The sequence below is a fragment of the Rousettus aegyptiacus genome, unplaced genomic scaffold (assembly GCF_014176215.1).
Source record: "Rousettus aegyptiacus isolate mRouAeg1 unplaced genomic scaffold, mRouAeg1.p scaffold_m13_p_2, whole genome shotgun sequence".
In the NCBI taxonomy this organism is placed as follows: domain Eukaryota; kingdom Metazoa; phylum Chordata; class Mammalia; order Chiroptera; family Pteropodidae; genus Rousettus; species Rousettus aegyptiacus.
Genome location: NW_023416295.1, coordinates 47577113 through 47602501, shown reverse-complemented (window position 1 = coordinate 47602501; position 25389 = coordinate 47577113). Strand labels below are relative to the sequence as shown.

The following is a 25389-nucleotide window of genomic DNA, read 5'->3' as shown; positions in this document are numbered from 1 at the left end:
GATACATCACACATCCATAAAATGAAGACTAAACAATCTTTGATGTTTCAAAACAACAGGTATGCAAAAATAGCATAAAAAAAATAAACTGTATGGTATTGATACTCATAGTGAATGGATTCTACCAATTCCTGTCAATGGTTGTTTTTCCTCATTCTTCAATGTAAGGCATAATCTGACATGTTTTATCAAGATCACAAAACTACCAAATTTAGAACAGGCTAGAGTGGGGAAAGGCACAACATCACAAGTCACTGCTGTAACTGGAAAGAGGGATCAACACAAAAAAGTCCAAAAATAGAATTTAAAGAGGCTGACAAGTCAACCACTAACTAGAATATGAGTGTCAAGTAACGATGAAAAATAAACTACAGGAACTGAAAAAGAGTAGTTCATTCTAAAAATTGGTGAGATGAGGCTGGGAGGAGAAAAGAGAAAGTAACGTTCAGAATAGGCCTTCAAAATAAAATTCAATTTTAACTACAAATCAAGAGAAAAGGCATTTTAGGCTAAAACATAAAAATAAAAGTGAACAAATATAGAAAAAATTTCTTCTCTTTTCAGCAGGGAGGAGTTAGTTGGAGAAAGAAATGATAATAAAGAGAGTATACAAAGATATGTAGAAGGCAAAGCTAAAAAGGCAATTTGAGACGGATGGTGGAAGACTGAATACTAACTGAACTAAATCACTCTGAGTTTTATTTTCTGGGCCATGGGATACTTCTAAAAATTTTAGGGGAGGAGAAACAGTATCTGACCTTTGCTCTCCCAGGTGGCAGTGTGAAAGATGGACTGGAGAAGAAAACTGATAAGGGGCAGGGAGACCCGGTAGGGGCTACTGCAAAGATCCAGGTGAAAGAGGCAGAGGCTGAACCAAGGCAATCGGAGTGCGAATTAAAAAAACAATGGGTACATTCACCCATTGTTAACAGCTTTTTATTTTACATGATTTTAATAGTGTTACATTTATACCCTTCAAAATTCAAAAGGAACAAAAGGAAATACAGTGAAAGTCTTCCTCCCATGTCTTGTCCCCATTCAATTCCCCACTCCAGAGGCAGTTTCTTGTATATCCTTCTGAAAATGTTTTATACATAAACAAATAAGTTATATATACATGATATATATATTACATATACATGCTTTTATACACACACACACACACAAATATGTGTGTATGACTGTTTTTTCCATTTCTCTTTTGCACGAATGATAACATTCTATTTACACTGGTCTGTAGATCTTGCTTAATTCAAATTCAGTCCTTTTGAAAAGTAATTCAGCTATATGTACATACACACAAATATACATAAATATCATATATAAAGAGCCATAAAAATGCTCACATCCTTTGACAAGGAATCCTGGGCCTGACTCCCTATGAAAACTTTAAAAGAAGGAAGAACTAAACACAAAATACAAAATAAGAAAATACAAGAGATAGGTTATGGTGATCTTCTTTCTACAATTGTTTGAGGGTCACTTTCTTTCTTGAACAGATGTAAATTTTCAAAAGAAAGGGAAGATGAAACATTTTAGTATTAACAAAATTTGGCAACTAATTGTCTTCCCCGCTCCCCCACCCCCCCCAACCCACACAGATGTCTAATACCTAATATCTGAATTTGACTGTCAGGACAACCACCATTACACAGAATATACACACACACACAGACTCACACACATTGAAAGTATACTGTACTTACTGAACCACTAGGAATTCACAACATTCTTTAACACTATCAAGAAATAGAGCAGTCTTAGCACAAACCACCAAGGACACAGCAGCCAAGAAGGAAAACAAATGCTTTTGTTGACATGTACTGGAACAGGCTTTGCCAGTATCTGCGGTTATAAATGATGCCAGAGAATCACTTAGCCTGAGGTACTTTGCTAGCATTTTCCCTAACTCTCCTAGTCTATTTTAACTTAATTTTAACTGAAAGATAAAGTGTACAGCTCAGAGGGAAAAAAACAAGTCTTCTCATCCACATGGAGTCACTACTTGACTTCTGCAGAAGACACTTAATTAACTTATTAAATTAGAGACAATTACTTGGCAATGTCAGTGAGCCTGTTGTCTGAACAGACAGAAGTAGTTTAGAACTAAAACTAGAATCTACTCGCAGTCATTCAAGTGCTAAAATATTTTAGGTAGTATATTAACAAAGTAAAGCAGGTACTTTCAAATGAGTAATATCATTAAACCAAAAGTATTTTTTAAAATACTTTTTAAATAAGAATGACACATTTAAACAACTTCATTACTTTTAATGCTTCCTATTTCAATTGACTAGATAATAACGTTTTAAACATATTTTTTTAAAAATAAACATGACTTACAGTAATACATAAAGCAAGAAATGAGAAAACCTTAAGTGGCCTTACTGAGACCTTCTCTTTCTGCTAATCAAAATGACTTGAATGTTTACACTAAAAACAATAAAAAACAATTTAAAACAAAGTTTTAGGTCTCCCAGGCCAGCAATTATGCGAAAAATTTAATATATCAGGTAACCTAGCAATTTCATAATATCATTTCAATTTTGTTTCTGTTATTTCAAAGGCTAAACTAAAATAAATTTAAATTAAATTAACCAAAAATTATATCCATATTCCAAATAACTTTAGAGTTAATCATTTGCTATTTCAAAGATGTCTCTCAAGCACTTGTAAATTCCTTTTGGGCAAGAAGTCAAGGACACATGAGAGAAAGACAAGAAGTAGCTGACAGTATCTAAAAAAAAAAAATAGGTAGTCTATTTTCTTTATCCAAACCCAATTCAAGTATTTGAATGTAAAAGCACACACAGCTTTAACATTTCTATAAATATTTAAATTTACATTGAGTAGAGTTCATATGTGCTTGAAAAAGCCTTGATATTCTGAAGCTTGAGAAATAAAATGGATCTTATGAGAGATTAGAATATACACAGTTAATCCAAATTATCACCTATAAAAGATGTCAAGGTTTCATATACAGATATATGTTGTATTTACACTGATCTCTAGCTACAAATGAAAAGACCATGTTATCTTGAAACGTTTTGCCTATCAAGCCAACAGATTAACATATTAAGGCTTGCTTGACTGGAGTAAACTGGAGAGTAGTAACTCCTTTGCCGAATTTAACCTTATGTGACACTTAAAATATATGTTACCTATAAAGCGGACTTTACAAAGAATTTACACACAACCCTAAATTTCCATTGAATAAGGAGAAAAATAAGTTAACTTAAAATTCAATCACATAAATGAGTAAAAAACCCAAATAGTCTAAATGATACAAATTATCTGCTTAAATGGTTTAAAGAAAAAAAGACCCTTTGATGTTTCATATTTCTAAAAGATTTTTCAAAGATTATAAAGGAAAGTTCTGATTTGCTGTGACAGGAAAGCTGGTTGCTTTTTAAAAACTTTGCAGTGTATCAAGATCAAGGTTATCTTTTTAAATATGTACAAGGTGATATATCTAGAGGCATTACTTTTTAAGCTAAAAGTATGCTAAAAATAAAATCTTTCAGGTTATTTTGCATTCAGTTAAAAGCATTTATGAAACACCAACTATGTGCTGGGCACTATGCCTGACACTAGGGATGCAGAGATTGATAAAACATTGTTTCTGTCTTCAAAAGGCTCAGAGACAATGGCATAATGGACATCAAAACCAGATTCAGAAAACACAGTCTAATTCCCTGTCCTGCTAACTAGTTGATATTTCTTAAGCAAAACACTCTGAGCCTCTTTAACAAGAAATAGCTGTCTCATTGTGAGGAAAAACATGAGATCCTGAACACTAAAATACTTAGAATTATAAAATACATGCACATTGAAATAGTCATTCTAAAATGCTTAGAAATACAGATGAGCATAGGATCCCAGTTTCCCTCCTTGCTTTATTGAATTTTTCTGCCTTTGCCCAAACATGAAGTTATTGTTCTAACTCTTTATCTTTCCAGACCAAGGTTTCCTTGGGTTTTAGCTTCCACTATTCTCAAGTTTACCAGGAGACCAGTCCTGACTGGTCTAAGCTAGCTTCATCTCTGTTTATCTGACATGTGGCTGTAACATGAGTCAAAACAAACTGTTCCTCCATGACGTTGTTCCAACTGAGATGAACTGACATTTTCAGATCTTAACATACTTTCAATTTCAGTTACTCAAATGAAAATGTTAGGAAATTCAGTAACTACAGATATCATATATAGCATTTCCCATTTAGAAAAATGAATTACATAAACATGTACCAAGGCAAAGTTCAGCACATGAAGCTAATCCTTTTGCTGTCTTTCGCTATTACTGCTCTTATTTCTAACGGAAGCCAAATTTAGCCAGGAACGTGTGCTCTTTCACTACACTCTGCATAATTAGCAAAGACCATAGCAGATCTGACATACAAACCCTGTTACAATAGTACAATGTGGAATTCGTCTTCTATCATAAAAATGTTTTAATATTAAAAAAATGTAAACACATTTGGCCACATTAATTGTAATTTTAACAACTTTATTAGCCACATTAATTTTTTAAAACAAAGATTTTAATTAGTGGTGCAAATTTTTTCTAATATTTACTAAAATCAACTATATATGCATTGGGAAAAGGCAGTTTTATATATCTAAGTTTAATTAGCACTTTCAGTTAAATATTTCACACAGTAGAAATAAAATATTCTATTTGATTTTGCAAAGAAAATTCCCAGAAGACTGCCTTTCTAATTCAGATTGCTTCCATGAAATATTATGTGCTTATTTTTCTTTTTGCTTTAATATATGTAATTAGACTGTCCCTTATAGCACGTCCTACTAAACAATGAAATTCCAAACACAATAGGGAGGAACAAGACCCTTGTTAATCACTGAAATCAACTAAAGCAATCATAATAAACTACGTCTACCAAAACAATTTCCCCCTCAAAATGGCCAAAAACCTTGGAACTTAAATAATAACTCTAGAGAACTCAATAACTAGAACTAGAATGCTTCTCAGGGCAGATTAAGTTGAATAATTAATTTGCATTGTTCTTAAAATAAATATTTCAATCTCTTGGTATAAGTAACCATGAGAACATACAAGCAGCATATATATTTATAAACCTGGGCAAATTATGTCTTTGACAATCAAGGTGCAGCTCCTAGAAGGATAGAATGCTTTAATGTTGGTGAGCCTTGATTAAATACCAAGATTATTGCCATAGAGAAAGGAGCTTTATCCTTGTAAGAAGCAGGAAATACTAAAAGATTTACGAGACAAAATAATCCAACGCAATGTATGAACCTGGCTTGGATCTTGATTTTTAAAAAGCAACTTAAAATTTTATATATATACATATAAATAAAACAATCAGGGAAATTTCAACACTGAATGGAAATCCATGTTATTAAGGAATATTTTTAGGTGTGATAATTGTATTGTGATTTATTGGTTTTTCAGTCATCATCTTTTAGAGATACATACTGAAGTATTTACGTATGCAGTAATATGATGTCTGGAAATTGCTCCAAAATAATCCAATGCAGCTGCAATACAGATGAAGCAAGATTAGCCATGATATTTGGCAAAGCTGAGTAATAGGTACATGGCAATTACATCATTTTCTCTCAATTTACTTGTTGGAATTTTCAGTTTTTTAAAAGGCTACAGAAAAACTTAAAAATAAAGGGCTACAGGAAAATGAGATGATTCTACATGTACTGACATACCTATATCTATAAACAATTTTAAGTAAAAAAGAAAAATTGTATTAAAATACATACATAAAGCAAGTTTCTTTACTGTAACCTTGAGCAAGTTACTTAACTTTCTGGGGCTCAGTTTCTCATCTATAAAATGGGAAAACTAATGGTACCTACCTTATAGAGTTGTTCTGAGGATTAAATATAAAGATTTGTATAAAACTTAGACTAGTACCTGAGACAAAACAGTGACTGAGTAACCAATAACACAGTTCCAGAAGCCAAATAATGGCCATGGCACTGGTTTAGGTGAATGATGCTTCAGAAATTTCAGTAGCACAGTAAGTCCTCACTTAACACTGACAATAGATTCTTGGAAATGCAGTGAAAAGACATAAAGAAACCAATCTTACCATAGGCTAGTTGATATAAACAAGAGTTAAGTTCTTATGGCATCTCATTAACATTATAATGAAACGGAATTGAGTGAAATGACATTATTCAAGTTCCTGCTGTACTTAAGTAAAAAAGAGCTGGACAGAACAGGGATGATTTTTTAAGAAAATAAAGGTACACACATACAGAGTGAATTATAAGTCTCTCTTTAAGGTCTGTGTCTTGGTATTTCAGAGCTTATGGTTAGACTATTACTCCTTTTCTGGTCTAGACGGAGCAACTGAAGGTTCAAAAGAAAATTCAAGTCTCTCAATCTCAGACCATGGTTATACCCCCTCTCTGCACCTATAGACTTGAGAGAAATTTCCTCTTACAGTCATATTTTCAAGTGTGGGGATTTGTGAAGATCTTCAGATTATGTCCCAAGAATGTAATTAACTGATTACATGTACATTATCATAAACACATATTAACATCTTAGTCACTTTGTACGTCCAGCAGTTTCCTGGGGAAAATAAGGTACTCAACTCCAATTCAGGAAAGAAAAGTTCTCATGCCATCTTGGAAGAAAAGGAAGGAGAGAAGGAACTAAGCTTCATTTGGTTCTACATGTGTCAGGTGCCATTTACGCATTGCCTCATTTAATCTTTGTAGCATTCCTATGTACTAGGTATAGTTGTATTTCTTAGATGAGGAAACAGGCTCCAAAAGTAATGGAAGCACCTAAGGTGACACAGCAAAAAGGGATCAAATAAGGAAACAAATCCAGGTTAGACTACAAAGCCCATGTAAGCTCCAGCTATGCTTTGCTGCCTCCTGGATGAAAAGGAGTTACCTGAGGCCCAGTTCAGGTGTTCTAAGAACCCTATGGACAAGAGGACTACTCAAAGCAGTCATTCATGAGAAAGCGGAGAAATGTATAAGAAAGTTGACGTTTCAATTTGATCTATTTAAACACAAACAGACTCATTCCACTTTCAAAGTGTAAGACCTTCAGTGGTTTCCATGATGCCTTAAAAAAAAAAAAAAAAAATCCAAACTCTTCTCCATGGCCTGTAAACAAGGCCCTGCTTGTTTTGCCTTTTTCGGCCTCATCTCTTACTGGCCATTCACCTCCTCACTCACTGATGCTCCAGGCACACTGGCCCCCTTTCTGTTGGTTGAACATACCAAACTCTTATCCACACTTAGGCCTTTATGTGTGTGAGATCTCTAGACTTCTCTCTACACACTTTTTAGTTCTCAGCTCTACTATTACCTCCTCAGGGGCCTTCGATGACCACCCTCTTGAATAATGATGACCTTTTCTATCTTTGTTTATTTCCTTATTAGACTTGTCACAATCTACAGTTGCTTTGTGTAGGTGTGCATGTGGGAACCTGTTATTGTCTGTCTCACCCATACCTAGAATGTGAGGTTCCACCCTCGCTGCACTTTTCTATCTTATTCCTATAAAGGTAGAACCTAGCACAATGCCTAGTCTGGCATACAGTAGCCAATTTAAAATGTATTGATTGGTAGTAGAACATAACATGGTATTTAGTAACACTAATTTTTTCATCTTTTCAGTTATTTTTCAATCTTTCAAGTTGCTTCAAGAATAAAGTCTCACTATGATGCTAATATGCTCTTAATGCCTAACACTTTTTTTTAAATGAGAACTCTATATAGTTTATGATAAATACTTTATAAACTAAATATAAAGGTTATTATTTTCAATTCCTATATTCTGAAGAACTGGTGAAAACACTTTATCAATATGGTTAAGAAAACTATAGTTCCCCTTCTGTGCATCTCATACCAGGTTTATTCAACCCAATTTACGCTGGGTAGTCTTATTTTAACTTCAGGTTCTGAATTGCTAACGTCTTACTTTTTAAATTATTCACTTGCTCAAAATTTCATACAAACACATTGAGATATTGTTTTATTTCCCCCTAAAACTTCCCCCCAAGTTAACAACTTAGTATCTATCCTTCCATACCTTTCTCAATGCCCATTAAATCATACAAACATATGCACAAAATACATCATACAACATATATGAAGTGACTTAGGAAACTAAAATCATGCTATACATATGTTTACATTTTTCTTTTCTCACTTAACAGTACATTGGAAATCCCTCTAAATAACTGAATAGTTCTAGTTCATTATTTTTGGTATCCACATAATTTTCCATGGTATGGTTATTCCATAATTTTTCTATCACTTCCCTTTGATAGCATTTATTTTGTTCTACCCCTATGCTCCTCCTTTTTTTTTTAAGGTAAAATTGAGTGCTGCAACTAACAACCTTATATGTATATATTCGTATGAGTATTTTTATTTCACTGGGATAAGTATCCCAAAAGTAGGATTGTTTGTTCAAATGGTATCTTCTTTTAAAACCACTGCCAGATTGCTTTCCAAAGAGTCTTTGTTTCCACAAATACTAAATGAAAGCACCTTTTTCTCCATATCTGGCCTCAGCAGATGTTATCAATTTTTAATACTACTTGTCTTATAACTGTAATATTGTTACACATCCCACACTTTTGAAAACATTGCCCTAATGCATATTTCAACAAAGTAAAAGGGTCTCATGCTTAAAGCCCTGATTAATTTCCTTCTCAGCACCCCAGGTTACTGCCAAAAGCAATAAATATATAATGTGGAAACAAATATTTATCGCATAAAAGGACATTTCTTTCAAATAAAATTAATATGTTATCATAAAAATCCTAAGGAAGAACTGCTCTGCTTTACATTAGCAGCACTTTCATCCACTTATTCACTAATCCTAAACAAGTCAGAAAAAAAGTGTTTTCATAACTTTATATAGGATATGATTTTCATTGTTACATTGGTGTTAATGAGAAAAAGAATAGGCTCAAAATGATATCTGAGTTCTACATTGCAGCATATTTTTGTTCCATCATAGGTAATGGTACGGTGTCAACACGTGCTGCTTTTACTATACTATACAATGATAAATGAATAATAGTAGGTTTATCAACTAGAAAAAAAGAGATCTTGAAAAATCATTCACTTAAAACAGCTTTTGATAAACTTTGCCAGAAAGCATAGACCAGAGTAAGACTTCATTTTGAAATTTGTCAGGCTTACAACACAGATAGACCTCGAGATAATCATGCTAAGTGAAATAAGCCTGACAGAAAAAGTTGAAAATTACATGATATCACTTTTATGTGGCAACAAATGAGCAGGACAAACAGAGACTCATGGAAATGGACTATAGACTAGTGGTTACTAGAGGACTATAGAGTAGAGGTTACTAGTGGGGTGAGGGAGGAAGGGGGAAGTAGACGTGGTAAAGGGTGTCAAATATAGAGGGGTTTGTCGGGGAGGGTGAAGTGGATAAAGGGGATTAAATATATGGTAGCTGAAGGAAACTGGACTTTGAGTGGTAAATACACAATAGAATATACAGATGTCAAATGATAATGTACACCTGAAAATTATACAATTGTATTAACCAATCTTACCCCAATAAACTTATTTTAAAAAAAATCATGTGACATTTGTCAGGCTTATAACAGCCTGTGACATTCCTGTTGTCCTCACCTCACCTCCCTCTTCATAGATTCTATTGTCTCCTTTTGCTACTGTATACTTCTGATGTAGCAAAACTGGGTCAATGATAGTGTGGAGATGACAGAAGTAAAAGAAGAAAGATAAATCAAGAAATGGTAGGGTAGTAATAGTAACATCTTAGGTTGACGACTGGTTGCAAAATTATAGTACAGGCTAACACATAAGAATTCAATTGTCATGCTCCAATTTTATAAGCTTTGGAAGCAGGAAAAAAAAAACAGATTCCCGGTAATATCACCTGTTTTAACAAATAGAAAATATAACTCATCAAAATCTGAGAAGCAATGAACATAGAAAAAACAAACCTATTTCCCTGTATTCAAAATAATAATGCTTTACTCTTTTAAAGCCCTTATAAACTTGCACACGTAATTCCATTAAACATTGATAAACCAGCACTTCAAATAGGAGTATTTTGCTGTTTACAAAGCAAATGACTTTTGAGCCATACTATTTGTGAATCTAGACAGCTGATGCCACAAATATAAATTTTACAAAAAAAGAGACCTTTCAATTATATTCTAAAATTCAAAATCAAATCTTCTGATCTTGCGCTCAAGTAACTCTCAAATCTTACCAAAACCAAATTATACTAATAACAGAATAATCTATATTTTAGTTTTGACTGTATCCTTTTTGTGAAACTCTACTTTAAATTCCCATGGGACCATTCTCCCTAGTTCTTCTCTTCCCACTGCAATTGTGAATATCACTTATAAATCAGTCCCTTATATTCCCCGTCTTATTTTATACTCAATTCCCCTACCACCTATATGAATTTTTATCTGTCCAAACCTGACTTTAACTTATTTGGATACATTTATTTGGCAACCGAACTTAAACTCATCTACCCAAAATTTCCCAAAATGGACACTTATCAATTAACACCTAAAAATTCCAGATTCACTAGGTATTTAATTCTAAACTCAATAGAGTCTTCCCTTTAAAAGTCCCTGGTATTGTCCTTCCTCTCCATTTCCCCAGCCATCAGCCACTCCAGGTTATTATCACCCACATGTATTATTTCAATAGCCTCTTAGCTGATCACACTACCTACTTTCCAACCTCTCTTCACTTTATCCAACGAACACAAAGAGCTGCCAGAACTCGCCACTTCAATTTGCCCACTCAGAAACTCAGAGTGCCTCCCCACTGTTTCAAATCCAAACTCCTTGGCTAAATGGTCTAGGTAGTCACCATGTACAGGCACTTTCTTTTTAATCGCCTAACCGATTTTTTTTTTCTTTTCTTAAACACAGCTGCCATTAGCCTCTCCCATACACCTAACTCAAAAATCATCCCATTTTAAGATCCCACAAATGGTACAATGCAAAGGTTAAGAAGAATATGGATTCTGTAGTTTGATTTGAATCCGGCTTCTACCAGTTAACTAAGTCACATTAACCAAGTCATTTAACTTCTTCTAACAGGGACACCAGCCCTACTTCCTCCTGAGGTTATGAAAATACCCTTAAAGCACCTGGCCAATGCCCAGCACACTGCAGAATGATCAATAAAGTTAGGCATTGTCGTTGTTATTACATGCCATTCTGATCTTGGCAAGCCCCATTTGATTGCTCTATCAGAGCCTATGCATTTGCTTTCACTATTCTTGACTCTGTCAACCACAAACTGTTAGAGATGGAATGAGTCTCAGGCAAGATTCAAGTCTTGGCTCAGTCCTCCCCTCTGTTTATTCAACTTGGTGTCTACTATTAAACTGAGTACACACATAGAAAATAGTCCTTAGTAAATATTTGTTGGGTAAATATGTTAAGTGCTAAAGAAGTATGTAGTTAGTATGTATTTTTGTCTATTTTCTCTAAAATATTAACAAATCATATGCATCTAAAATAAAACTGTTTCTAAACAATGCCCTATAGGAACTATACTTTGTTCCCTCGAGGAACTAGTGTTTTAAGTATTCAACACAGGAATAAAAAATTCTAATGTTACTTGGTAATTACTGTCTTCAAATTAATTCAACTAAGTATATTGTATCTTTCTAGCTGCTTATGCTTTCCTGAAGGAAGTGATCTATGTTTTCTCTCTCTTACCTATCGGTAATTCTTGGGTCAATGTTTTATAGTTAGTGCTAAATGTGCAGTTATGAATTCCACAAATTTTCAATAAAAAATGAGCATCATCAAAATAAGTAAAAAGATAATAAGAGTTAGAAGTCAAATAGCTGGGCATAGTCCCAGCTCTCTCCTTGTACATCCAGCCCCTCTCTTCCCCAAAACAAATCCATACGAAACCACAGATTTTTTCCTATAGGATTTTTTAAGCTGGAAGCACCTCGATTTCCATTCTCTTATGTCCTACTGAGTTTCACATGAGTAGATAATGTCCAGATGGGCCAGATAATTAGCCTGTGGGCACAACAACCCAATAAAGGCAGGACTGAGAATTGAACCCAGTGTTCCTGACACCTAGGTCAATGCTCTTTTCACCATATCAAGCATTATTTCAACTGATTTCTTCCATGACTACTTAATCTAGAAAATAAACTCCTCACAAAACAATTGAGTATAATCATACAATGTGGTTAATACTAACATATTTGGAGCTATTTTCAAGAACACATGTGAGGAATAAAGGTTTCAAGCCATAAATAGAGCATTTCTATTACAATTAACATTTGTTCTTGAAATGCTTCCCTTCATCAGATATTATAAAATTTAAGATTCCTATCTTCACTAATTCTTTTTTCGAGAACTAAACATATGTATGGTCTTCTATGCAGCCTCCTCCCCAATAATAGGTTAAGCAATCAACGTCTCAGATAAAAATGTCATCTATTCCAGGCTCATCAGCATATGTTAGAATATGTTCCTAATATAGAATCATAGACTTTTGGAGCTGGAAGGAACCTTGGAGATCACCTCTCATTTTACAGAGAAAACTAATACCCAACAGGGACCTGCCCAAGGTCAAAATTTCTTCACAAGAACCTAGGTCCAGAATAGAAAGTTCTCAAAAGAAAATTTCAGAGAAAAACAATATTTAGTGGAAAACTTTAGTTTGTCTCCTTTTACATCTACTTCTTAAGTACAACTTCCTGCATGACGAGCTTTTGAAATTTAAGAAAAGAAAGCAAAACAAAAAAGTAAGCCAATTTTTTTTAAGTTTACAGCCAAGTCACTGATCCTCAAAACTTATCACAAGTTAAGGTAGATCCTGGCAAGAATCTCAGACAGTAACATTTTGTAGCTAAATCCCAAACAAGTATGGATATAAAAAAGGGATCAGACTGGAAAAAGCAAAATAAAATAACACAAAGTCCAGCAAAAAAAAAAAGGGGGGGGATGGGGGGAGACACACAAATTAATAGCTATAATATTTTTATCTCTGTAACAAATTACACAGAGAATTGCTTATAAGTAGGGAAACCTTATAAACATGGAACTTTCAAGGACAAAAGAATTTTAATCACCATACCTATAACTACACAAGAATGTCAATACATTTCAAAGTTTTATTTTGGTCACAGTGCTTAAGGGAAGCCAGAAATTCTTTTTAGTGTTCTTTTCCATGTCTTAAGCCATGTTTTCAAATCTCTTATCAAACTTTAATTAAAAAAAAAACTTTAATTCAAACCTTAACAAAATAAGAATTATAAGCTATATTATCGAGCCATGTTTTTAAGACTACATGAAAAGAGAAGATTTCTAAAGGTAAGGCCTGAAAAGTACCAGACTTCCACTTTTATTCCCCCCGGGTTAAAAAGCACAGTACATAAGCCAATTTACCTGCAGGAATATGTTTCTTAACTCATGAGGATCACCTCGCTTGGTTGTCTGCACCTGTAAGCAAAAAAAGAAAAGGCAATTAATGCTTCATTAGAGATCACATCTCTTCAGATTAGAGTTCACAGATGCTAACAGTAAATGCTCTTATCTTTTATAAGAGCATTTAGTTTAAAACAAACCAATTCTGATGACAACTGTCAAATTGGAGATCTGTGACTGGTGGAAAGACAAGTGTGAAGAGCATAAAATATGGCAAATCTACCTGATAGATTTCATCTGGATTGGAAAGGAAAGGCAGTGAGGCTCAATCTCTTACTTTACTCCACATCCACTAGCAACACAGTTAGCAACCATCCACCTTCAAATCAGGAAGCCAGCAAGAGTAGATTAACAGGAAAGTTGAAACACCCAAATGAATGGCATGGCCTAGCAGCCTTTCTTCCCGATGTAAAGAAATACAGAATATAATTATCTTCGCGCCTCTCTCTTTCTCCACTCAACCTAAAATATGAAAGCTACTACGTTTCCAAATACTTTCGACATCCTGCCACCTGCAGCGCAAATGCCAACCACTGCCCCCCGGCCACACCGAGACTCCAAATTAATTACTCACCCCCTCCCCCACTGCAATACACAGATGCTTTAGGTATCACCAGCCTTACATGCCACTTCCTCCGACTCCCTTTCCGATGCCCTCCAACTCTGGACTCACAATGCACTTAGAGCAGGACACTACTCTTCCTTCACCGAGCCGTGGTCCCCACAAGCCCCTCCAACTCACAATCCCTCCTCTTTCCCCTCCCCCAGCCGGGCATCCTCTCTCTCCGGTCCAAGCCCCGCACAGCTCTCCCACCCGCGAGCTAGAGCCCGAGGACACACTATCTAAAACCCAGGCAAAGAAGGAAATGGGAGGAGGTGAGGGCCTGCAAGCGGGATCCCCAGAATGTCTCTTATGCAATAAAGGCAGCAGCAGAGAGTTGGAGTCACCTTGACCGCCATGCTGTGCTCGGAAGCCGGGGACGAGCGAGTGAGCGAGCAGGGCCGAGCTGTCAGGGCGCGCGCGCGCGCCGCCTCCCCGGCCGCGCCCGTCTTCCCGTTCCGCGGCGCTGCGCGCGCCCCTATGCAAATGGTCCGGAGTGGGCGGGGCGGGGAGATGGGCCCAACGCCCCAGGCAGAGAGGGAGCTGGCCAAGGGTCTGCCCACCCGCAGCGCGGAGGAGCGTACACACCTGCCAAGCGGAAGACCGGAGTGCTAGCCATGGGATTCCAAAGCGCCGCACGGTTGCCCACAGCCGAGTCACCGCCAGAAAAGCCCCAGGTTTCCTAAGGCCTGTTAGTGGGTGTGGCTTTGGGCACCGACTTCGCCAAAGTCTTAAGCGAACGCTTGGGGCCTAGGTTGAGCAAGATTTCGAAGGATCAAAGAATATGTTCCATAAATAATAATGAATTAGTGGCAAACACTGACAATAAAAAAGATTGGGAACCACTCACTCTGGGGAAAACTTAAGTAATCAAAACTTGAGAAATAATGCCCCTAAATTGGCATGGGATGAATATGCTTAATATATGTGTGCATTATGTACTATTATAGCTTTCATAGACTCCCTCCACATTCCCAATCATCCAAATCTTTTGCACAATGAGGTGGGGCACAAACGCATACAGGGAAAAAATCCATTTGTCTTAACCTTGCTTAGCCTTGTAATCCCTCTCTGCCCTCTTTTACATTTCCAGTGTTGAATCTCATGGAAGGCTTCCTTTTAACCAGTCTCGCTAATTATGATATTTGTGTTAAGTATCCAACAGAAATGAGAAATAGTGGCAAAATGGAAATTGTTGATAAGAAATACTAAATTACTAGTACTCCTAAAATTAGCTTTTCTGCTGCAGTTGATTTAATTTTCTACCTTCATTACACCATTCTTCAGTCTGTTGGAAGTTATTTTAACAATGTATTTAAACATAAAGATTTACAAATTTATATTTTGTTCTGCAAGCACCTTATGACCCTGATACTCTGCTCTCTCTTGTTTTATGAAGTTTCTCTAGGAATCTCAAGACGTTTATTTTATGTTACTTTATGAGGAAAGGATGTCTGTTTAATAGCTCAAAGTCCTTCAGTTTGAATAAAAGTACTTAAGGGAAAGGAAAGCACTTATTTACAATGAAGGAATTATTTTCTATTGGACAGGTTATTGACCAAACCCATATTGTTGGAGTGAAAATTTAGGATCAGTCTGGCCACTCTGAGAGTGGAAGACAACATTGCATTCAAACAGAGCCCACCACAATAATTCATAATTACATAAAAAATAACTGATCTTTGAGCAAGTCTAAGGTTTTCACTGGTGCCAATCCAGTTGCAATGGAGATACTATAATAATGTAAAACTAAATAAGGCTGCTATATGGAGAAGAGCTCAGCTACCTTAAATAAAGGTGAATTTTGCTAGATTTTTTCTATCCATATACAATAAACAAATACAATAAACAAAGTTTTTCAGCTCCTGCCCTGAAAAACTTTGCAATCTCTCATTCTGTCGTGATGATTGGCTAACAGTATTATCAGAAGTTAAAACAAATTAAAACTTACTTTTGCCTCAATTGTAGATGATCAGGGTTGTGGGAAAACTTATCAGTTAATGAGATATCAAAAGACAAACCTGTCAAGATTCACAATATGGGAAAAGGCAGTAGAAATAATTCTAAAGTTTTCATGGTTTTTTAAAAAAGTTGCATGTCAGTCAACACAGGAACTCATATCAACACAGGAACTCATAACTCTTTAAGTTGTAAACAATATTTGTAAACGATATATTTTTTGCACTCAGATGGCATCCTCTCCCTCTTACTCCCCCAAAGAGAGAAAAGAACAAGAAATAAATTTTAAACCATGGAACAACTATAATTTGAAAACTTGTTAATTAAGGCAGTCTATAAAAAATGGCATTTCAGAAAGCAAAATTGGAAGTTAAAGGCTTAAATGCTAATTACAATTGTATTGTCATTAATAGTAACTTTTTAGAGTTGCTCTCATAAAAGATTCAATGTGTAACTTGACTGAGCTGGGAAATTAAATGTGCTTGTGAAGTTGTTGCCCATGAAAATAATATATTACCTCCTGATGCAAAACAGAAATATGAGCTTACTAGACAAACCCACAGAAACATGTCTCCAACTCCCAGGCAGCTGACATTATATATATTAATTTGAAACCAGCCAAGCACTTTGTGGGTGAAAGTTAGACTTATACTAATGTCTAGTGCCCTAATAAGCTAAAACATAATTATTAAAACAAGAGGCAATTTCCAATGAGCCTGTCCTGCCACAACTCCTGGACCTCCTTCCATCTTTAATAACATACCATTTCTGTTTATCTTCTAGCCTCCACTGATTATTTTACTGACATGAATACATTTTTATTCCTTTTTCCATTCCCCACACAGCTACTATAGATGTTATCTTGCAAGAAATAAATCAAGGTGGTATACTAACACTTAGTAGAACATTAGGATATCATTGGCTAATTAAAGCAGGAGTGGAACTCTTCCTAGACAAAGGTATACATGTTATCACTAAGATGAGGAATAAGATGGATTTTATGGCCCCCATCAAGATGAAGCTCATTTAAAATATTTGAAATAAATAGCATGAGCTAACCATAACCTGACCTTATTCGAATATCTGGAACTTTTAAGTGTATATTGGTTTTGGCCTGTACCTAAAATTATTCTTTATATTTTACCAAAATATTGCAAAATTTACAAATTTTATAAGTTGTGCTTTTAACTCCTTCCTTGCTAAGAGTCTATATGGGGAAATGGCAGGAGGTAGGCTGGGGAGAATTACAAAAGGTGAAGTGTCCAAATTTTGAGCAAATTATGTTCTAGTTGGTAGACTGACCTGAAAGTCAATAAATCAGAAATTATTATTTCAAGCCAAGCCACTTACTGTTAGACATGAGATAAATAACATATTTAGGGCTTCTCTATACTATACCAGTATTATATTCCATATATGAACATTTGCTCTAACTGAAATAAATTCTCATTTTGGTGGAGATGGAAGAGTGGGGTATCAAAAATCAGATGAATAGTTGTACAGCTACGTCTTCCTAAACTGCTCTTCCTCACAGTTTGGCTCTAAGTTTTATAAGTTGTGTAATAAGGATGTCGGTGATCTTATTTTTGGACCACAGTCTTCTTTATTCCCTGTGGAGGCAGTAACAGCCAATTTTCTTTTCAATGGATTTTGCAAGAAATTCATGAAATGAGCTGTTCTAGATGTTTAAGGCTGTGAGTGCCCTATCACTATACTAGTCATGTACAAGCTTGTATTTATTGAGAAACCTTATGATCACATGAGGATTGAACTATATAAGTTTTAACCCTTCTTTTAACACTCTAATGTCATGATTTAGAATGAGCCAAATTTTAGTTAATAAACATTTATTGAGTACCTTGTGTTTGTACTAAATTTACTGTTGAAGCTATAGGATATACAAGAAAAATAAGTAGCATGGGTCCCAAAGCATGGAGAATATTTCACTGTGGCAACTGCTGCGATTCGTTTTCTTAATAAATAAAGTTGAAAGAATGATACCCAAACCTTTTGCAAGTGCCAAAAGCCAAAGCAGCTTTAGGTAATAACGGGGTAAAAACTCTGGTTTGTCACATATTCCCATTCAAATCAAAAGTGGATAACGAATATCCTGCCAAGTCCCTCAGCTGCCCACAAATACCCTGCCCTCAAAGATTTATTTAGATTTGGTTTTTGCCTCCCTTCTACTTAGAGGTCAATAAGGAAAGATGCTTTGAATCTTATCCAAAGTAATGAGAAAAATTACTCTGTACTGGGAGAAAAGCAAAGGCCCTAGAATATCCAAAGCATACTTGAAAAAGAGCAAAGTTGGAGGACTTACATCACCTGGCTTCGAGTTAAAGAAATCAATACAGAAAATCCTCGAATAACATAATTTTGTTCAACACCATTGTCATAACGTTAAAGAGAAAAACGAATCAATTCCTAGCCAGGGCCACATAGGCAGTGTGGGGTTTACATGTTCTCCCCATGTCTATGTGGGTTTTCTCTGGACTCTGGTTTCCTCCTACATCTCAAAGATGCACAACAAGTAAGCTGATGGGTCTCAATTGTCCCAGTCTTGAGTGAGTGTTGGCGTCAGTGAGTGTGACCTGTGATGTCAGGATATCCTGTCCAGGGTGAGTCCCTGTCTTGTGTCTTGAGCTGCTGGGCTCTCCAGCCACCCATGACCCTGAACTGGGATAAGCAGGTTGGAAAACAATTATCTTACTTGTTTTTATTCATCTTTCTTAAATGTAAGTATAGTTCACATTTATTTCAGTGTTCAGTGTTAGATGTGTTTGGGTCTTTATTTAGAAATTTAGCGACGTTTTTGTAACCAGAAATATGCTATAAAAACTTAACTCTTGTTTATATCAATTAACCTATGGTAAAATTAGTTTTATCTTACTCCATTTTGCTTAAAGTCAGTTTCTAAGAACCTATCAATAACATTAAGAGAAAACTTACCATACAGTGTTGTACTGTCTGGCATAAGGATTGATAAATAAACCAATGGAACAGAACAGAGAGCCCAGAAATAGATACAAAATTATAAAGCCATTTGATTTCTAAGGTGTCAAAGTAATTCAATGCGACAAGGAATCTTTTAAACAAATGACATTGGAATAAATAGATATCCCTTTTGGAAAATAAATAAACTTCAACCTCTACCTTAAAACATACAATAAAATTAATTTAAGATGAATCATAGGCCTAGATGCAAAAGCTAAAATCACAAAACTTTTAGTAGAACACATAAAAAAAAATCTTCATGATTCGGAGGTAAAAGTTTTTTGGTCAAGACATAAAAAACCATCACCATAAATTTAAAAAATTGATAAATTAAATTTCATTAAGATTAAAATTTTAATCAAAAGACAGGGTTTAGAAAATAAGTAGGCAAGCCACAATCTGGAAGAAAAATTAGCAAAATGTATATATAACAAAGGACTGAAATGCAGGATATAGAGAACTCCTAAAACTCAATGGCAAATAACCTAGTTTAAAAATGGTCAAAAGACTTAAATGAACACTTCACAAAAGATGATGTACGAATGGCCAATAAGCACATGAAAAACTGCACAACATCATTAGTCATTGGGGAAATGCAAATTTAATCACAGTAAAACGATAGCGCTACACACCCACTAGAATGACTAAAATTAAAAAAAACTGGAGGCTCCAGACACTGGAAGGATGCCAAGCAACCAGAGGTCTCATGCCCTGTAGTGAGAGTGTAAAATGGTATAATCACTTTGGTGGAAAATCTAGCAGGTTCTTGTAAAACTAAACATACGCCTACACTATGACTCAGAAATTCTATCTTTCAGTATTTACCCAAGAGAAATGAAAATATATGTGGATAAAATGACTTGTACAAGAATATCCATGGCTACTTATTCATAAAAGCCAAAAACTGGAAATAGTACATTTGTCCATCAATAGCAAAATGGATAAATAAACTATGGTATTTTTGCCAAATAAAATACTATTCGCTTATTGAAAAAACACACACACATAAGCTACTGATACACACGACAACATGGGTGAGTCTTAAAAGTATCATGCTAAGTGAAAGGAGCCTTATATGGAATCATGTAGTAAAAATGATTACATTTATTTATAATTACATTTACGTAAAATTCTAGAAAGAAAAACAGAATCAATCTATGGTGGAAAAATACAACCATGGATGCTGGGAGAGAGGAATTGACTGGAAAGAAGCACGATGGAACTGTCTTAAGTAACGAATGGTAACAGCCTATGTCTTGCTAGGGGCATAGATTGCAGGTGCATGCATTTTTCAAAATTTATAGAATATACACTTAAGATTTATTCATTTCACTGTGTATAAATTTTTCCTCAAAAGAAAAAAAAACTGTGAACAAATGTTGAACTCTAGCTAATGACATGAAGTATTTTGGAGGGAAGAGTACTGATATCTTAAATTTACTCTGAAATGTATAAAAGAAATAAAGATTGGCAGGTGGATAGAGAAATGGATGGATGGATGGGTAGCTAGACAGACAGAGAGAGAGAGAGAGACAATGTGATATTTAATTGGGGGGTATTTGGAAATTCACTGTAAAATTTTTTTCAATTTTTGTATTCATTTGAAATTTTTTATTAAAACATTGGAGAAAATCATGTTGGGTCTTTACATTACTAAAGACTGTTATCCAAGTAGGTAATTCTGTTGTTTGACTAGAAATGGTAATGGAACCTGTTTCTTAAACACTGATAGGCTTGTGTGCATTGTTGGAGGGTAGGAAAAAGAAACAAACTACTTGACAAATATCTCTATTATGAGCAAGGGAATCTGTGAAAACTATATCGCTTTGAAGAAAAAATTGTATTCCTTAACATAGATTCAGACAAATAATTACATGTCCTTAGGAGTTGTGTGTATTTGTGTGTATGTGTGTGTTTGGTCTAATAGTTACCCACTAGAAAACAAGAGGAAGGTGCCAGACTTAGAATCTGAAGTGTACCCTGGAACTCTCCTGCTGAAGTGCACCAAGGGCATAAATCTAGACTGAGGAATTCAAGACTTTCATGGGAAATATTGTGCATGGGTCGTTGCGTCCCTGGATTGCCCTGTTGGAGGAAGAACTGATCATAGGATGAAATCAACCCCAGTGAGTAGGGAATTTCTTAAAAGAAGAGGGCAGGTTTGTACTGAAAACCTAGAAAAAGGATCCCCTAAAGAAGAAAAGGTCACAAAACCTCAAGACAAGGAAGCTAGGAACTGAAGTATGCCCACAAAGAAATGCCTTCTGAAAAATTGCTATAAAGGAGTAATGTAACATTAATCAGTATGAAATCGTACTTATCAGAAGAATTTCAGGAAGTTTAAGTTAGAAAGTTCTAAATAAATGGTCTAACGGGCAGATGAAGGAGGAAAAGTGGACAGATTGTGGAACGATTGGCATTCTTTTTAATCAAAAGAGGATGGAAGGTTGAGAACACAAATAGAACCTGACCAAGAACAGTTAAAGGTCTCAGTTAAAGTTCTACTCTGTATATTCCATTCTCAGTAGCCCTGACAATAGGATACTACCTAAAGGTGATAACAATACAAGAAAAAAAACTTTACGAAAATAAAAGTAACAAGAATTAAGAGTAGAGCCATAAGAAGTCTTCACCATGGCATAATGTCTTTGTACTGCAAAAAATGCCACAAAGGATAAGAATAAACTATTGTACAAAAAGGATTTAACTACTAGATAAGACTAATCCTCCTTTGTTTAAACATACTAGAGAACATTGAAGGGATCTTAGGACATTTCATCATGTAGAATTCTATATGGTTATGAAGTTCTAATCCATCTCTTAAGGATAGTATGTGCCTTATTATTGATACCTATAAGAAGGAAATATGAAGTGAATATAACTGTCCCTCTCTACAAAGATCTTATAATGTATTGGGAAAATAATATGTAGGTAAAACCATTAACTAACAATGTATATGCTAAACTATGTGGCAAATTTATGTAATACAGGTCTATAAAAAGAAAAAAATCTACTCAAGCTGAATGATATACAGCAGGTCTTACAGAAACTATAATTCATCACTTCTTGAATTCACCGCTTCTCTGTCTTCCTTCCAGAGTATGTGTTATTACCCCACCCTTCCTCCTTAATCCATATTCTCAGCCCTAATACCTATCTTCTAACACTAACATTAGCTATGTGGCACTAATTAAACATTTATTGATTATTCCTAGCTGGTCACTCTACCACCAGCCATTCATCTTCCTACATTTTCTCAGTGAAGACCACTGCCATTGCGCTATTTGCTCAAGCTAGAAAGCTGGGTATCAAAATCTTTCTTAGCCTTCACATCCAAATAACCACACAGGCCTGTGTTTTCCAACCCCTTCGGTGCTTTTTAAGTCTCTTTTCTTGATAATAGCCTTCATTATGCCTCTTAATTGCTCTCCAAGCCTCCAATTCTCCACTTTCTGCCTCCTGTCACTATCCTTCATTCTCTCATAGTGTTTTCAAATGTTTGATCTAAAACAGAAATTAAATTCTGTTTCTTCCCCATTCTTCAGTGGCTCTCTGTTCACTTCAATATAAAATCCAAACTCCTCACTATGGTGAAGAGGGGAAGCTTCCTGATTTGGCCCCTTCCTCTTATGTCTTACTACTACTATACTCGTTCTTTTAGCCACAAGGATTTTTGAACTTTTGTGCTATTTCTTTTGCTGAGACTATTCTACTTCACATTTATTCTGATGTGCATATCCTTCAAGATACAGCTCAATAATCTCCTCTTCCAGAAAATAATACTTAACCCCTATGCCCCATCTGGAGTAGGCACCCCCTCTATGCATAGTATTTATCACACTCTATTGTATTACTTCTTTGCTTATTGTCTTTTCCATGGGTGGCTCTCAAACTTTACTGACCCAGACCTATATAGAAAATATGTATTTTTAATCACAATCCCAGTACACTCTGAAATAAAAATTTCACGAAACAATATTGAACTTTACTACATGCAGTATGCTCTAGTATTTACTATTCTGTACTATTCTATTTCTTTTTTTCTAATTCTAGTTTCAACATACTGAATTAATTTCATGACTCATAGTTTAAAATTACTGCAATAGACTGTGAACTCACACAGATTCTCAAGCATGGTAGATGCTCAATATAATTAAAGGAAAAGATAAAACAAAAATCTCTGTATCCCTAGCAATTAGCATAGGACTAGGCACGTAGCAGTGTTCAATAAAAATGATTGATAAAAGAATAAACATATACATCTAAGGCAGACCATCTTCATAAATCATCTTTCCTCCCCCTTACTTAACTTTTTAAGAATAAGATTTTCTTATAAGACATTACATGAAGATGAAAATATAGCCATGTAAGCACAGATACAGAGACAGGCAAAACTGGAGATGGGACTTCAAAAATTGTTGAGTTTGAAGGGCATAATGAGAAAGAGAGGCATAAGCCAAAGGCCAACTGTTAAGTCTTCTCCAAAAGGCCTAATATGGTGAAGTCATCAAGGTCCGAGATCTGATTATTAGTTCTATACATCAGAAATCATTTTATAAGTGGCCCAAAGATCACTTAAGGTAACCAAATTCACAAGATATTGATGAATTGGTAATATTCACTATTATTTATTGATATTATGTATCAGACAAAATTCTAAGCACTGTATATGAATCTATCCTCAAAACAACCCTGTGAAGTGTGGTTATCTCATGTTATTATCTCCATTTCATAGATAAGAAAATGAAGACTGAAACATTAAGCTACTTTCCCTAAGTTATAGAGCTAGTTAATGGTAATAAAAAGATTAGTAAAAGGATTGTAATAAGAATGTTAAAGAGCTCTGAGAAAGTAGAGCAAAACATGAAGGAAGGAAAAATATTTAATATAGAAAACTAATCCAGGTTGCTCAATAATTGACTACAAGGAGTGCAAGAGAAAATGGAGATTTAAAATGATGGGGAAAAATTATCAAAGAAATAAATATGAGAATTTTCCAAATTCAAAAGATGAATTTTGAGTTTCAAGGTGTCTTCCATAAATCCAGAACAATGAATGAAAAAGTTTCAATATGAAGGCACATTATAAAATATCAGAACGTTGGGAATAAAAAGAGGATATCCTGTATTCAGAACACACAGATCCATGAACCAAGAAAAAGACATGAAAATGGCCCCATTAAACAAGTCACTTAGGAAATTTTTGTCTCCCTTCCTCGCAACTTTTACCTTATGATTTCAAGGTCCTATATCCAAAGGAGGAATGCATCCATCAGGAAATACCATCAACGTTCAGACAAATTGTAAACTGAGACTGCCCCCTGGCCATTATGGCCTCCTCAAGCTCTAGAACTAAAGGCAGAAAAAAAAAATGTCACCACAGCCACGTGGTGGTTAATCTCAATCATCAAGGAGAAATTAGGTTGCTGCTATATGAGGAGACAAAGATGACTATGAAACCCGACTGAAGCAACTCAATAAGATAGCCAGCCTGACAAAGATAAGTTCATAGTGGATTCAGATCATTTGGGAATTAAGGGTTAGTCACTGCACTAGGTAAATAATTAAACCCTGTCAAGGTGCTTAGAAGGAAAAGGGGACATGCAATGAAGAGTTGAAAAAGAAAGTTATGATTATTACCTTGAGCCTAATGGCTGCCTACAGAAGGGAAATTCAATAGCAGCTATGCTTTATATTATTCTCATTCCCAAACCACCCCCACCTTATATGAAGAGCATTAGCATCAGCTAACATTTTAAATATCATCATCCTATAATGGCATGCTAGCTAATAGGACCATGTGTGTCCAATGTGTTGGGGACATTGATTGCTACACAAGAGATTGTCATACCTGAATTTCTTATAGGTCATATAAAACTAGGAACATATTGGGGCTTGAACTGCATTTTTCAGTGTTCCACCAAGAAGGGAGATCTATTAACAAAAAAGACAACAGAAGCAAGGATCCAGAGTTTCCCTGTTAGGGAATTAGTACAATGTGGAGGCCCCTTTCAGCTCACTGAAGAAAGATATAAAAAGTAAACCTTTTATTCTTTAAATGCATCTTAACCCTACCGATACACCCTCTTTACCTCATGAACCAGGTTCTCTTTGTATCATACAGTGCCAGTTGGCATGACCCTTTCTTCCTCTTAGCTCATTTAAGAGACTGGCAAAAGTATTCTCTGACACCCCTGTGTTGATGAGATTAGTGACAAACTTAAAATCTGGATTCCTCCTAGAATTCTTTTAATTTTACAAATTTACACAGCGAATGGTTGGTTTAGCTTGTTAAAAACTATATACATCTTCCTTAAAATTCTGATTTATAAAAAAATTTAGAAGAAACACTACCACAAAGCTAAATTTTACTTTAT

At 35.2% G+C, this 25389-nt stretch overlaps 1 protein-coding gene across 2 annotated transcripts in view; it reads right to left on the bottom strand.

The window, feature by feature from the left end:
* SLC25A12 (solute carrier family 25 member 12) overlaps positions 1 to 25389 on the bottom strand; it is a 144719-nt gene that overhangs the window by 61142 nt on the left and 58188 nt on the right. Inside the window, exons 1-2 of one of the 2 annotated variants that reach the window (XM_016123859.2) lie at positions 14408 to 14504; positions 13421 to 13474 (exon numbers count right to left, since the gene is read on the bottom strand). In XM_016123859.2, coding sequence (XP_015979345.2) covers positions 13421 to 13474; positions 14408 to 14419 — 66 coding nt within the window. In that variant the 5' untranslated portion in view covers positions 14420 to 14504. Of the gene's footprint in view, positions 1 to 13420; positions 13475 to 14407; positions 14505 to 25389 lie in introns of those variants that run through there. The other variant, XM_016123858.2, reaches the window with a different exon arrangement.